General features: G+C 40.5%; 1 protein-coding gene across 3 annotated transcripts in view; it reads right to left on the bottom strand.

Annotated features, from left to right (window-relative positions):
* The window catches only part of LOC120563336 (protein inscuteable homolog), a 58,502-nt gene that overhangs the window by 32,633 nt on the left and 11,740 nt on the right, over positions 1 to 14,129 (bottom strand). For 2 of the 3 annotated variants that reach the window (XM_039807442.1, XM_039807444.1), the window contains exon 2: positions 4,000 to 4,091. In XM_039807442.1, coding sequence (XP_039663376.1) covers positions 4,000 to 4,073 — 74 coding nt within the window. In that variant the 5' untranslated portion in view covers positions 4,074 to 4,091. Of the gene's footprint in view, positions 1 to 3,999; positions 4,092 to 7,821; positions 7,978 to 14,129 lie in introns of those variants that run through there. The other variant, XM_039807443.1, reaches the window with a different exon arrangement.

Here is a 14,129-nt window from a genome sequence, read left to right as displayed (position 1 = left end):
GTTCCTTCCCGAGGCTATTTTGTGGCACCGTGGCTCCGTCCCGCACTTAGCACCGCCCATGACGATTGTGATTGGTTTAAAGAAATGCCAATAACCCAGAGCGCGTTTTTCTCCCATCCCGGAATGCTGTGTGGACTAGCCAGACCCTCCTCCGCAGCGCTGTGGAGGAAGGTCTGGCAAGTTTGACTAACTAATTTCACCATGATGACCCAGCTTCACTTCAGATCATTAAAAAACTCTTAATTTCCATCACTTATCTTGATTTACCAGCACTAAAACATTACCACAGTAAGGTTTAAAAAGGTTTTCGTGATGTTATTCCTGTTTCGGATCCATCTGTATTCAGTTCACAGTATTCTTCTGATATGGAAGTCATTCTGCACACTATAAGCAAGAAGGAGCCTTCACTGTCGTCTGCTTTTCATGATTATCACAGTCTGACGCCTGATGTCACTTATGAACAAATGGAAATCTTTCCCAAATACCACAACAGAACCGCAGTTCAGCGGGGCAGAGTGAATGGAAATGTGGGCAGAACGAGCTGCGAGATTTTGAGGACCAGACCATTGTGGCTTTGGCTTCGACTGATGGAGGAAACAAGGACACTCTTGTCCCAGAAAGAATTAAATATGGAGGCATACATACAAAGAGACCAAAGTGGGATGGTAGTGCATTCCTCTTCTGCTTGAAAACCAGAACTCTCTAAACAAACCTTTTTTACACAACTCCACAGAAAACTTCAGGGAGTTTTTACAAAATGCTGCTTCACTGTGTAAAGAGCTGACAGATGAGCTAAGAAAATGGTAAAAGCATATGGCTGATAGTGCTTTCAAATGCGTTAAGTCACGCCTTTATTTTCTGGGTCTGTGCTCCTCCCGAAGTAGCCCTTAGTAAGGGGATAATGTGGCCTCTGACTGGTACAGTTGATTCCTGGCAACGGGGGGCAGACATCTGACTCCCAGATGTTTCAGACGGCCTCTAATGTGCAGCCAAGGCTCACCTAAAACAGCACATACTAAGTCTGTTTCTCTCTTGTTCTCTGTCTCTTTGTCTCTCTAACTTATTTCTCTCTGTTGTTTGTTCTCTTTCTCTCTGACTCACACTCCTGCCCACATAGAAGTATACCTACTTCAGGCATATGTGCAAGACATTATACTGCATATCTTTTTCTTTTTCTGTGTCTCAAACCATCTCCAGCTGACTTGTCTCTCACTTTAGTTTGTTCCATTTTTCCGTTGAGCCTCACACTCGTTCCCTCTCATCATCAAACCCACACTTGTGCAACCCCCAACATTCCTGCGTGCACTGCAAACACCAATCCGCAACTTAAAAAAAGGCAAATGTACAGACAAATGACGGCACAGAAACTTGGTTAACCTGCTTGCAGAGCAACGGCCGAGCCTCTTTCAGACTGTAACCTGAGGCCTACATCGTCCAGACAATCTGATCTGGGCAAAGCACTGGTTCTGTTGTGGAGATGTTTGTCAACTGAGTGCCTGTGTGCGTTCCATCTGTGTTTGCAATTTATTTTAATACAATTCAGTCATTTGGCTCCTTTCATCAGTTGATTTACTGAGCCATGTTCCCAACAAATAGGATTTATGTGTGAGTGTGTGTATGAGGGACAGACAAAGAAAGCAAGTCAGAGATCTGTTTGTTTGAAGATGATCTGTTTGTTTATGCGTGTGTGTGTGTGTGCATCTGGTTGCCTATGGCGTGACAGCTGTACTGATTTGATATCCAAGGGCATGCATTGCGTGTCTTCTGCGACGCTGTGTAAGCATTTGTAAACACAAAACTGTCAGAAGATATATATTCAAATGCATTATCGATGACTCAAATACTCTCAACCACAGCAGCTGATGAGGAGGCTTTCCCCATTAAAAAAAAGAAGCATCAGCAGCTGACACTTACATTACAAAGATGTAAATCACTGCTGTGTGATGTGAGTTTTGTCTCATGTTTCTCGAAAAAGAGACATTTCCTTAAGTCAGCAGCAATAGCTTATTTAAAAATTGATAACCATTAAGGTTTAAAAACACACAATGGGATTCAGATAAAAAAGATTTGGCCCAAAGTTAATAAAATGATAAAAGAAGGATGCATAAAGTGTCAATTAAAGCTAAATAAAAAGGGAGTTAGCGCTCCAGCATGTGATGAAGGCTGTTTATTTATTGCAGAGTCTAATTTGGGTCAGCTGGAAAGGTTTGTGCTCCCCGTCAACTTTTCGTGACAGCGTTGAAGCAGCACTGCTTTGTTTTTAATTCAGTTTCTGATTGTTTGGTATGCGCACACTTCTCTTTTTGCATCTTGATCACATGTGTCTGACAATTTTTTTCAGGATTTTTGGTTTTAATCTCCAGCTTTTTGTGCGCAGACATGCACACAAAATATGGAATCCAATCGTGGACAGATGTTTTCAGGTCATGTGTGTGTGTTCGTGGAAGGCAGTGTGGGAGTGTGGGTGTTTGTGTTTGCATTTTCACTAAGGTTTTTAACCTTTGGACCTCCTGCTGTTGACTGCCTCTTAGGATCCTTACTAAGACCAATATATTGGTTTGGGGATGTTGAACCAACAACTCAAATCAAACATCAGCCGGTAAATATTTCCCAAAGAAGATATGAAGGAGGCGAGGATGTGATTTTACTCTTACTCAGCTCCAGGGGTGTCTCATCCATTCTCACCATACACATGAGCCATCTAAAGTTCCTTTAGTCTGAGTTTCAGTTCAGTTCCATAGTGGTCTAAATAATGGTGTAGAAGTGTTGTGCATCAAGCAAACAAAACAAGTCAGCAGTGTTTCCTCTATGTTGATTTGACCGTGGCGGCCCCCCACGGCAACATTTCTGCCCCCCCCACGGTATCAGAAATAGGATTATTATTTATTAAGATAAAATAATTAATAGTGGGTTTATTGTTATTTGCTACAGAATGCTTAGCCTATATGTCAAGATCAAAGTTGGCTTATATAGTAACTCAAAAAATACAGTTCAATCCCAACTGAAAATATTCCTCATTGTGTGTGTGAATAGAGGGGAATAAATATTTGTTTGTGTTGCAGCAAAGTGTCAGTTCCGTTTCATTGGGGGGGGGGTGACGGGGGGATCTGCCCCCACTGCAAACACTGAGTCAGTATAACATTCAGCGACCAAAGTGTCTGCTTTTTGGTTGGACTGGAACTTGCTGTACCAGCCATTGGCAGTTAAGACAATACATGAAACAGAGACACTGAAGCTAAAAGTGAAATAATGAAATAATTCCTTAACTTTCTCTCTGTATGAGTGCATTTCTGTTTGTGTCTTCTAACTCAAAGACAACTGAGAACCAAATACGACTTGCCTTCCTCCCAGCAGCCTCATTTGTTACAATCATCTCTGTGATACAGTCATCCCCTCACAAAGCACAGAGGACGACCAGCGACACAACTAGACCCCCGTCACCACTGTAAACCTCAATCTCTGCTCCTATAAGAGCTGCCATGATACCAGCGTCTGCCACCATTACAGTGCATTATCAGAAGGAGATAGGGGGCAAAGTGCGCTGCATATTTGGGGGATGAAACATCAGGGTTATTTCTTGCTATCATGGCTATTATTGTCAGTATGTTGTTTTTGTGTGTGTGTGTGTGTGTGTGTGTGTGTGTGTGTGTGTGTGTGTGTGTGTGTGTGTGTGTGTGTGTGTGTGTGTGTGTGTGTGTGTGTGTGTGTGTGTTTCTTTATGAGTGTGTGTCTTGATGGATACGAAGTCCAGAAAAAAGTGTTGTCAACATAGACATCTTTTGCATCACTGGCTTTTAATATTAGCATACACAGAGCCAGTATGAAACTTTGTGTTAATAACAAACAATGTGGTAACTATTGCATTATTTCAGTGCAGACACATGAGATTACATTTTCCTTTCAGTCCCTACACAGCCATGGTGCACCCTCACGGGTGTTACTTATTTTGCCAGTTTAGACCTCTTGTACAGGTACTTGACTAATTCTGCTGCTACTTGCCTCATCGGGGATGAAGAGAGCGAGCTGCTCTGTCTGGAGCTGCTCTGAGGAGTTGCCATTCTGTCCGTGGCCATCTTACTTCAACTCAGCACCTGAAACACAACACATTCCTACATAAACAGCAAGGTCACAAGATATGAAAGTATCTTCCTTTCTCAACTTATTTTCCTGTCAAATGTGAAAAATTGTTACGAATAAAGTAAAATGTTCACAACAGTGTTGTACAATCACCTCAGACTACTTCTGTATATACACTTCTTCTACATATAAACATTCCACACACACACACACACACACACACAAACACACAGCGAATACAACATGCACACACACACACACACACACACACACACACCATCCTCCTGGCTGTGTTGCTTGCCACTGCAGCGTTATCCACTACAATATCTCCTTATTGATCCGCCTCCAAGCATTCTATTCTTGTTTTGTCTTTTTTTTTTTCTCTAAGTAATTTAATTATCAATAAACCTCACTGTTTTAAATAGCTGCAAGCCGCTGGTGTGCCAGTGGAATAATATTTCTTATCTTCTAATTTATTGGCTGGCTGCCAGCCAGTGACTCTCTTCCCTACTTTGAGCCTGAGCAAAAGAGGCTGACGCTCTTAAGTGCCCGCAACTTTATTCCGCCGTTTTATTGATGTATCCCATTTAGATTAGTCCATTTTCAATCGGGAAAAGCCACAGATGCCCTCCTGCCTGAACCACACTCTAATCCTTTTAGTTATAATGATATCCTGCAGTGGTGTGGTTACACATTTCATGTTTACTGTGGTGTATTATTAGCAGGTAGTTAAATAGTGAGACTATCTCCCTCTCACGCACGCACACAGACACACACACGCTCCTTTCGACGGAGCAGGTTTCAGCTGTGGTGCCCTGCTTTTTATTAAATGCCTCCAGAGTGTTACAGGATCGATGAACGTAAACAGGAGAGCTCACAATAAAGAAATTGAGACTAGAGGGTTGTGTGATGCACGTGGGACGTCACTGGTTGGATCCCATGGTGGCATGCTTTTTCAATGTCGCAGTGTTCAAGCCAAAATGTCCCGCCGACAGAACAACCGATCCTTTCTTTACAGTTTGGAGATGGAGAGGATGAGGCACAACAACGCATCAGAGGAGTCACCGATTCTTCTTACTGTTTGCTTCATTTGCTTCCGAAACTCCTCGTGTTACATAATTATGAGAAACAAGGGAACTATTTGATAATGAGGAAAAAATGCTTTTTTGGGTGGGTGAGTGACTGAGTCAGTGACTGCGATTAACAGATACCCAGCTGGATGAATAGGTGACTAGATAATACAGATAGAAGCAGAAAGAGAGAGAGAGAGAGAGAGAGAGAGAGAGAGAGAGAGAGAGAGAGAGAGAGCAGAAAGAAGAAGATGCTGAGAAGGGGAGAAAGGGGGAGAGGAGGGGGTCTTTTAACTGCAGTCTTGGCATGGCTCCTCCAGGGCCATTTTCAGAGAAAGCATCACAGCGATTCAGAAATTATACCAATACAGTGCCAGGACCATGGAAGTCTGGCAGTGAGCACACAGTTTGGGGAAAAAAGCCACATCTACGTAGTCAGTGCAGTTAGAATAGAATGCCATGGAACGAGGGCTGACATAACTGCACTGTTAGATTATTACAATAGAGGTGTAGATGAATTATATTGGCCCTATAATTGAGCACGGGGTCACCGCCAGCGAGACACAGATCCAACAGATTCCATTACATGTGCCTCCGGCTCGTTACAGCGCTCTTCTGTGGATTACCATACAAATAGAGATGAGTTGTCCAATCAAGCAATTCAGTCCTGAGCACTTAGAGTGTGCCACAAAGTGCTGTGTTAAGGACCATTGCACTGAAAGTGATCTCTGTCATTCTGCAGTAAGTGGCCACCGACAGCAAATGATGCACGAGGGAGGAGAGCAAAAGGTTTTTAGCAAAATGTCAAAAGTGTACAGCAAGTAGTCGTTTTTCCAAGACTATTTCTTTTACAGCTTCCCAGGCTGATTTAGTTTTTGGTAAAGACAGTGCTCTGTTGTGTTGTAATAATTTAAGAGAAAAACTGCACCTTCTATTCATTTTAAAGCAAGACTTTATTTCCATGGGGCTGAAGGCACCACAGTTTAAATATTCCCAAGCAAAGGAAGGCTGCAAGTGTTACAGAAATATGAGTTTCCTAAGCAGATGGTCAGCTTTGACGGACCCTGGCTAATTTTCTTGCTGGGGTGGACATTTCTTTTTATGTCTGGGCTGAAACCCGAGTGGCCCTGTGGGTTTCCCCACTCGGTTGCCCTGGAGAACGTGTCGGTTGAAGGTAAGCCAGACAAAGGACACCTCTGTCTCGGCCTCATGTCACATGCCGGGTAAAATAACAACCACTCTGTAACTTGTGTACGTAAGGGAAATCGCTACGATGTGCGCTCCAGATTTATTGCTACACTTGTATTCATCCTTTTTGCATGTGTGTCGAGGGGGATTTAAATGTTGGTGTGTGTGTGTGTGTGTGTGTGTGTGTGTGTGTGTGTGTGTGTGTGTGTGTGTGTGTGTGTGTGTGTGTGTGTGTGTGTGTGTGTGTGTGTGTGTGTGTGTGTGTGTGCTTGTGTGCATGTTTCTGTCACTTGCAGTTTTGCAGTCATGTTTCATGTAATGTTTGTCCGTAGTTAGTCACGCCAAGTCCTACATTTAACATAAAGACTCATCTTGATTCTTTCTTATCGGAGCTCATTGGCCTTTATATATTCTAGCTGCATAGCTCAACAGCTTGACTAAGCTTAGGAAGCAATAGGCCTTAAAGGTCCCATGCATGAAAATTTCACTTTATGAGTTTTTTTTAACATTAATATGCATTTCCCCAGCCTGCCTATGGTCCCCCAGTGGCTAGAAATGGTGATAGGTATAAACTGAGCCCTGGGTATCCTGCTCTGCCTTTGAGAAAATGAAAGCTCAGATGGGCCGATCTGGAATCTTGCTCCTTATGAGGTCATAAGGAGCAAGGTTACCGCCCTTTCCCGCCCAGAGAATTTGGCCCGCCCATGAGAGAGAGACATCATGGTTTTCAAACGAGCAAAGTGGCAGTTGGTCAAGACCACACCCACACCACAATATAGTTTTTTTGAATGCAAACAAATTGATTGTTGTTTAAGTTTGTTTAAATCACAAATAGCAAGAAGATACAAGTTCTTTTTCGGAATATGGTTAGTAAACCACAAGAAAGACAAGAGCTAATGGAGCGGCTGCTAGCACAGAAGTAGCATCGGGACCTCAGCTCTCTTTTAAACTCTGATATTGACTCCTAGTACATCAGACATGTTGCTTGACAACTCTTAAAAGAGCTGTCAACCAATTGTGTGCCTTTCTAAAGTTAGACAACTGGTGACAGACAGATAATATAATTTATTTATTTTTAATTTAATTGACGCTGTAGTACCAGAGATATCCTCCCTTTGGGTCCCTGCAGCTTGTTTCTGTTCAAGGTCTTTCCTAACTTATTTTTTGTCTAACGAATGCATACAGTATGCGTATGTGCAGGCCAATGTACCACCAAGATTTCATTGTCCGCTGACCTCATTGTTTGTACGCTCCATAACTGCAAAATCACTGGTTAAAAATACATCTCCAGTCCTTTTTTTGTATAATAGTCTGTGGTAAAGCAGAATGCATTTCACAGATTCTAAGTAAAAACCACCACAAAAACTGGTCTGCAGAAAACAAAATACCAAACCACTGTGGCTTAGCTACAGTGTTGTGCCAAAAGCAATGAATTTCTGTTTGACAAAAACAGAAGGAATCGTAAGAAACAAGGAAAGCCACTCACCATTTTGAGAGGCCAAAACCAGCTTGAATCAATGTAATGGAGTTCAGGACGGAGTGAGTCAGGCTGTGTACTCCAAGTTTAATATCCTTGTTGTTTCAGGAGTGCCTCATTGATTCCTTATGGTATGGCTTCATTTCAAAACTGCCAACGATTAAGTACAAATTTTTTTTTTTTTTTTTTTTTTTCCTTTTTTTTTTTTTTTTTTTTTTTTTTTTTTTTTTTCTTTTTTTTTTTTTTTTCCTTTTTGCTTTTGTCTTTTTTTTCAAGTTGGAGACTTAATTACAGGATTAGACCAAGTGAGTGGTCACAGCCTTGCCACAGAGCTGTAAGAAAACTGATTAGAAAAGTAGCATAGGTTAATTGTTGGTGGTTGGGTGGGAACAAGCTGGAAGCAGGCTGTGCTGAGCCATGGACACGACATTCCCATCCCACACACAGTGGGCTGGCTCAAAGGGGACACTTGTACTTGGACAGAGAGACCCACACAGGGCAGCAGATAATGCCTGATGTCAACTGCTACTGTCTGAATGTTTGGTAAGTCCGCTCGTTTCTCCTATTCTACGATGCTGAAGTTACTTTTACATCATCCTACTTACAACCCGAAAATTTCATGGTTAGTACAATTCACACGATTTCTCTTAGTAGGCTACGATTTCTTATACCCCCGGCACCTCTGCAGTACAATTTTTGGCTACCCTACCCACCTTTGAGTACAAAAATTGTACTCAAGTAAAAGTACTGTTACTTCAGAATAATATGACTCAAGTAAAAGTAAAAAGTAGTCATCCAAATAATTACTTGAGTAAGAGTAAAAAAGTACTTGGTGAAAAAACTACTCAAGTACTGAGTAACTGTTGAGTAACGTCTGGTTTATTTTTTTTAACACAAACATTCAATCAGACGGACAAAAATACAAAATAATCATCTTTAGGCAAATTATAGCCTAGTTCATCCAATCAATAAAATAAATTTAAATTAATTAATTACAAAATAGCTTAAATTCAAATAATCCAGGTAAATTCAAATACTTAAAAAATAAAATCAATGAAATAATAATACATAAAAATAAATAAGCACAAGTAACACAAATTTCCAAACCTTTATACTTTTTCTTGCTCTACATGCAGAACTAGAACAAGGAAATGTAGCTGCTGTTTGGCACTTTTACTAAGGTAACCATGCTTTCATTATGAGGCCAGAGGCCTGTACTACAAAGCAAGATTTGGTTTTCTGTATCACAAAGGTGGATCACTTGTTACCGGGTTCAATCGCCGTGGTAACTCATGCTGGATGCCTAACCTGGTCGGGAGCAGGTTATGTTGGAGATCAGAGATCTACCGGTGTAAAAGCACTGCCTACTGACTAATCAATACTCGGTTGATAACGGCGTCACCGTTCTTAGAAGATCAGGCGGAGCTCGGTGCGAGGAGAGAGAGAGAGAGAAAGAGAGAGGGGGGGCTCATACAAAAAACATTTAGAGACCGACAACCCCGTTAACATTCCCTGATGGGTATATTTATGAAATATATAGATTTTAATGGGAGGGAATTACATATCGGCTATTTCTCGGCTTCTTGAGCCGTGTGTCGCCAATGCGCACATCGGTTTGAATTATGTTTTTTATATTTTTTATTTGCTCTCACGATCGCTTCCACTGCCAGGGTTGCAACTGAAATAATAGGCTAAAGCAAAGGCAGTTTATGGAAAGCACAAGTGTAATTATGGTCAGATGTTGTGCCTGACTGATGGGGAAGTGATATTGATAAGCGTTGTGATGTAGGCTAGCCTGCACATCTACAGCGTCGCCTATTTATTTATTTTTTTGCCAGCTGTCCTCCTGTTTTAGGAAGCAGCGACTGTATTGCGTTTTGTCTGTAAAGCCGTGTCTGTGTTCTTCATATTTATGTAGAATTATAGTTTGCTCTTCTTATGTAAAATATGTGGCTGTTGGTCATGTTGTGCAAACATCGCCTCTTTTATGTGAACACGTGCCGCTAGATTGGGAAACCCTGGGTTGATTGAACTAGTTGTTAACCACCGTTATATATGTCAGTGGTCGTGACACAGCTTGCGGGACCGCGGTTGTTAGGTTAGGTGAAGCCGGGTAACTGAAAGAAATCCAGGACATGTTGATCCGTTGATCATTCTCAGATTTATCCCAAAGTAAAATGATAGATTTGCTGTTAAAATACATTTAAACTGTTCCAAAATAGTAGCGTATAACATGTTTAAACAATAATGCAGAGGGAGCCAAGGGTTGTGTCAGAGGATAGTGGAACAGCAGATTTGAAGATGCTGCTAACATAAACTGAATAAGTCGCCTGCTGAATATCTGGCACAAACAGTATAGTCTATTGCCTCAACCATAATCATTCCTGATGTGAAGAATTATAAGATAAATACTGTTGCATAACCAACAATAATGTGTGCAAACTGGGAGCACAATCTTGAACAAACTGGAGTACATTTGGAAGTCTTACTTAAGCTAACGTCACATAAGGCTTAAGCTAACGTAACACAAGCTAATGTTACGTAAGCTAGCATAATGCAAGATAACATGACACAAGCTAACGTAACACATGCGCTTAACTGACAGAAGTTCAACCCATGTGGATGATGAACTTGATGATTTTGTCACGAAATACATAAAATACCAACTTGTTGATCAGTTTGTTTATTCCATATAAAGCCAGACATTGGAAGGACGTACTCTCCAGACACAACAGTCCTCTTGCCCATTATCTCAGTGGGTCTAAATGCAGTGCATTCCACAGATAATACTGGCATGAGCTACTTATTTTAGGTTGGGTTATGTTGTGCCAAGCTTACACTCAGCTAAACTACTACAGCACTAGTAAACATAGACTTACACTGAGAGCCAAGAAGAATTGCACAACCAGCAAAATTGAAATAAAAAAGCCACGACATTAAAACTCAAAATCTGTTTGACACACCTTCCGTATGTTTGTTAGTAGTCTTCCCAAAGAACACGGTGCTTGAAAACATTTCAGTTTTCTCAGCAAAAAGGGTATCACTATGTCCAAAGAAACTTCTCGAAGTACTCCTGTATAATTAACTTATCTGTCGGCTGTTCTGCAAAGTTTGGCTCAATAATACATTGTTTTGTTGTGCTACCGCCATCCTCGGACGTTGGGAGCTTTTCCAGATGTGGCATATGAAGCCATACTTTGGTGAGAAAATAAGCGTTTCGAATATACAGAGATCGATAAGAAGATCACAATTACAAAATTTTGTAACTGGCAATAATTTAAAGCGATCACAACTGATTTTCCCTATGGATGAAACAATAAACTTTTAAACCTACAGAGGGGTAAGTGTTTGACTGAGACTACCTCTCACGTTAACACAATTCTTGAAAGAAGCTAACGTGCACTGAAAACATGTAACATAGTGTAATCTTACAACACTGGCAAGTTAAAAAATTACACTTTTAAAACTCCATTGAAGATTTAGATGATTTGGATTTCAATTGATGAAGAATAATCCACTGTGCAAATACATGCAATGTAATTTGAACTAAGTTCAAATTTAATATTTTATATTTTTGTCCCTGTATACTCACAATGACATATAATATGAGTCCTGTATTACTTTTTTTTCTTTTTTTTTTTTTTTTTTTTTTTTAAAAATTTTTTTTTTTTTTTTTTTCTTTTTTTTTTTTCCTTTTTTTTTAAAAAAAATTGGAAAGTTTTTTTTTTTTTTTTTTTTTTTTTTTTTTTTTTTTTTTTTTTTTTTTTTTTTTTTTCTTTTTTTTTGCATTGAAGTAAACACGATTGATATCATTATGAAATCACTGACAGCTCCCATTACCCTCAGATTCTACTTATCACTAAGTTTTGTTTGGATAGGCAATAAAAAAACAGAACATTTTATTGAATTTTGACTCAGTCTGCATCATCAAGGAGGGCTATACATTTTCCATTAAAGACACACAGCACCGGATTCTACTGTAGCTGTGTGGCTAATGATAGAAAAACAATGCCAGTTGACATGTCTCAGGGTGATGGTGACAGGGGCTTCAGGAGCGTCACAGGTTTGAGTGTGACACACCGTGATGTCAGGAATAAATGTGTAGGAGGATGGAGAGGAAGCACCGTTCCCGTTTCCATATATCTTACTACAAAATAGTAGCTATAGGAGGAAGGAGATTGAAAGAGTTGAGAAATAAGTGGAGAAAATGACAAGAGGAAATGTGGGAGATGGATTGCGTGTAAAGCAGGTAACAACACAGCAGTGTACGAACACTCCTGTTACATTAACGGCTCTCCAAATACAGCAGATGTTGTTTTTTAAAGTTAGAGAAGTGCTGAGTCTTGCTTTATTAAACTTCAGAAAGGTGAAAAAACTGTATGTGGTCATAGTAGTTTTATCTTTGGACTGACTGCAATTGTTAGCACTACAATAAGCCACACAGCAGTCCTTATAATTTGATAAGATGTCTCTTTTCTGGGGCATCCTAGTGGTTTAGGTGTCCAAGAGGTCTAAGACCATTTAATCGCAACATACTCTGTCATCCGTACTCTCGCTCCCTTTATTTTTTTCCGCAACTCCTCACTGTCTCAATGCCTCACAAATACACATAAGTTGTTCGCTGAAAATAGCTCATCTGTGGGGCCATTATTTAACCCACGGGTCAATCATTTCAGCTAAATGATGTTCATATTTTTACCAGGTTAATTCCACCTGGTTGGATAAAATTTTTGTCTAAGACTCACTTTAAATGACGTGAAAACGTCATGTGACAATGTCAAGTCTTCAACTTTATTATCTTGCAGCAAGGCGTTAAAACACATGATTGCACAGATGACAACTAACAAAAAATATAACAAACATGCACTGCATTGATGCAGTGCTTTTATCCAAAGCGCTTTACAATTTGCCTCTCATTCACTCTCCCTCTCCCTCTCTCTCACACACACACACACACACCACACACACACACACACACACACACACACACACACACACACACACACACACACACACACATTGTTTGCAGTGAGCTACCAGCAGGGGATAAAGTGGATAATTAAGACCCCCACCAAATACAGAGCCAAATAAAGGGCAGCTCTAGGTAAATAGTCTTTTAATTGCTACGGGAATAAAATGTTCTGTGTACAGTATATTGACAAGTGGTCAATATGAGTCACATTTCCAGTGTCTTTGCAACAATTTGCTGGGTGGATTGAGATTTAAACACTGAATAAAAGGAAAGATGGATCAATTAGATTTTAAAAAAAATCACTGAAAGTTTCTGTAGGGATGGCACATGGCTGAAATAGTTCTACTATTGATACTTTTGTGACTTGAAAGTATTAGAAAGTTAACACTGGTGGATGCGCTGGGAAAGTACTAGAATGCCTCCTTAATGGATCATTTAAGCCTTCCTGACTTTAAAAATCCATTTGGGAGAGGGAGAGAGCCGTTATCGTTCAGCGTCTGTCACCAGCCTCTACAGAGAAGATGGACTTGCTTGACATGTGAAATGGCTCCCTCAACAGCGTACCTGGCAGCAGAACCACAGTTTTGCTCAATTGTACGTCTGTCACTCATACTGCACCCATCCACTGTTACCCAGGACTTACGCTGGATCTCAAGGCGCAAGCAGGAACATCTCACTTTGGCAAACTTGTTTTTCTTTTCTCTTTTGGAGTTTACAGAACCAAACGTTTTCTTTCTTTTTAATGCAGCAATCAGCCGAGCAATAGACTTTGCTGCAAGCAGAAAAAAAACATCAACTAGAAAAGTAATTTTCCAGCATGTGTGACATTTAAAATGTCACCAGTAGTCTCAGCCCCAACATGATAACAATAGCATACAGTAGCATGCTTTTTAAGACACACATAGCTATTCTTAGCAGTGCATACAGTAAACACACAAAAACGTTTACTAGAAATTAGAACTGTTTTGGTTTTGTCTAGCATGCCATAATTGCCCAGTTGACTCTGTATCCACCAGTTTGGGAGATGAAAACCCCAGTCCATCCCCAACACACTCAGAAGAAGATTCCCTTGTAAGGCCAAAAACTGTGCAATCTATTTGGGTCTCGGAGCATTCTTTCCTTTGACAAAATAATATGGAAGTTTAATACTCTGCCCTTATGGGGTTTCTAAGCAACCGGAGCTCATGGAGATGAGATCAGACGGGGTCAAGTTGCACACACACACACACACACACACACACACTTGTTACCGCAAACATGGTCTAAAATCCGCCATTCCGTTGAATGTCACACTTATAAAAGTGGACAGGTCGCTACAAATGATCGCAGTTACACTTCAGCTCTT

This window comes from Perca fluviatilis, chromosome 8, assembly GCF_010015445.1.
Source record: "Perca fluviatilis chromosome 8, GENO_Pfluv_1.0, whole genome shotgun sequence".
NCBI classification, from domain to species: Eukaryota; Metazoa; Chordata; class Actinopteri; order Perciformes; family Percidae; genus Perca; species Perca fluviatilis.
Note: the sequence above shows the minus strand (reverse complement) of the source record. Positions and strands in the feature narration are given on the sequence as shown.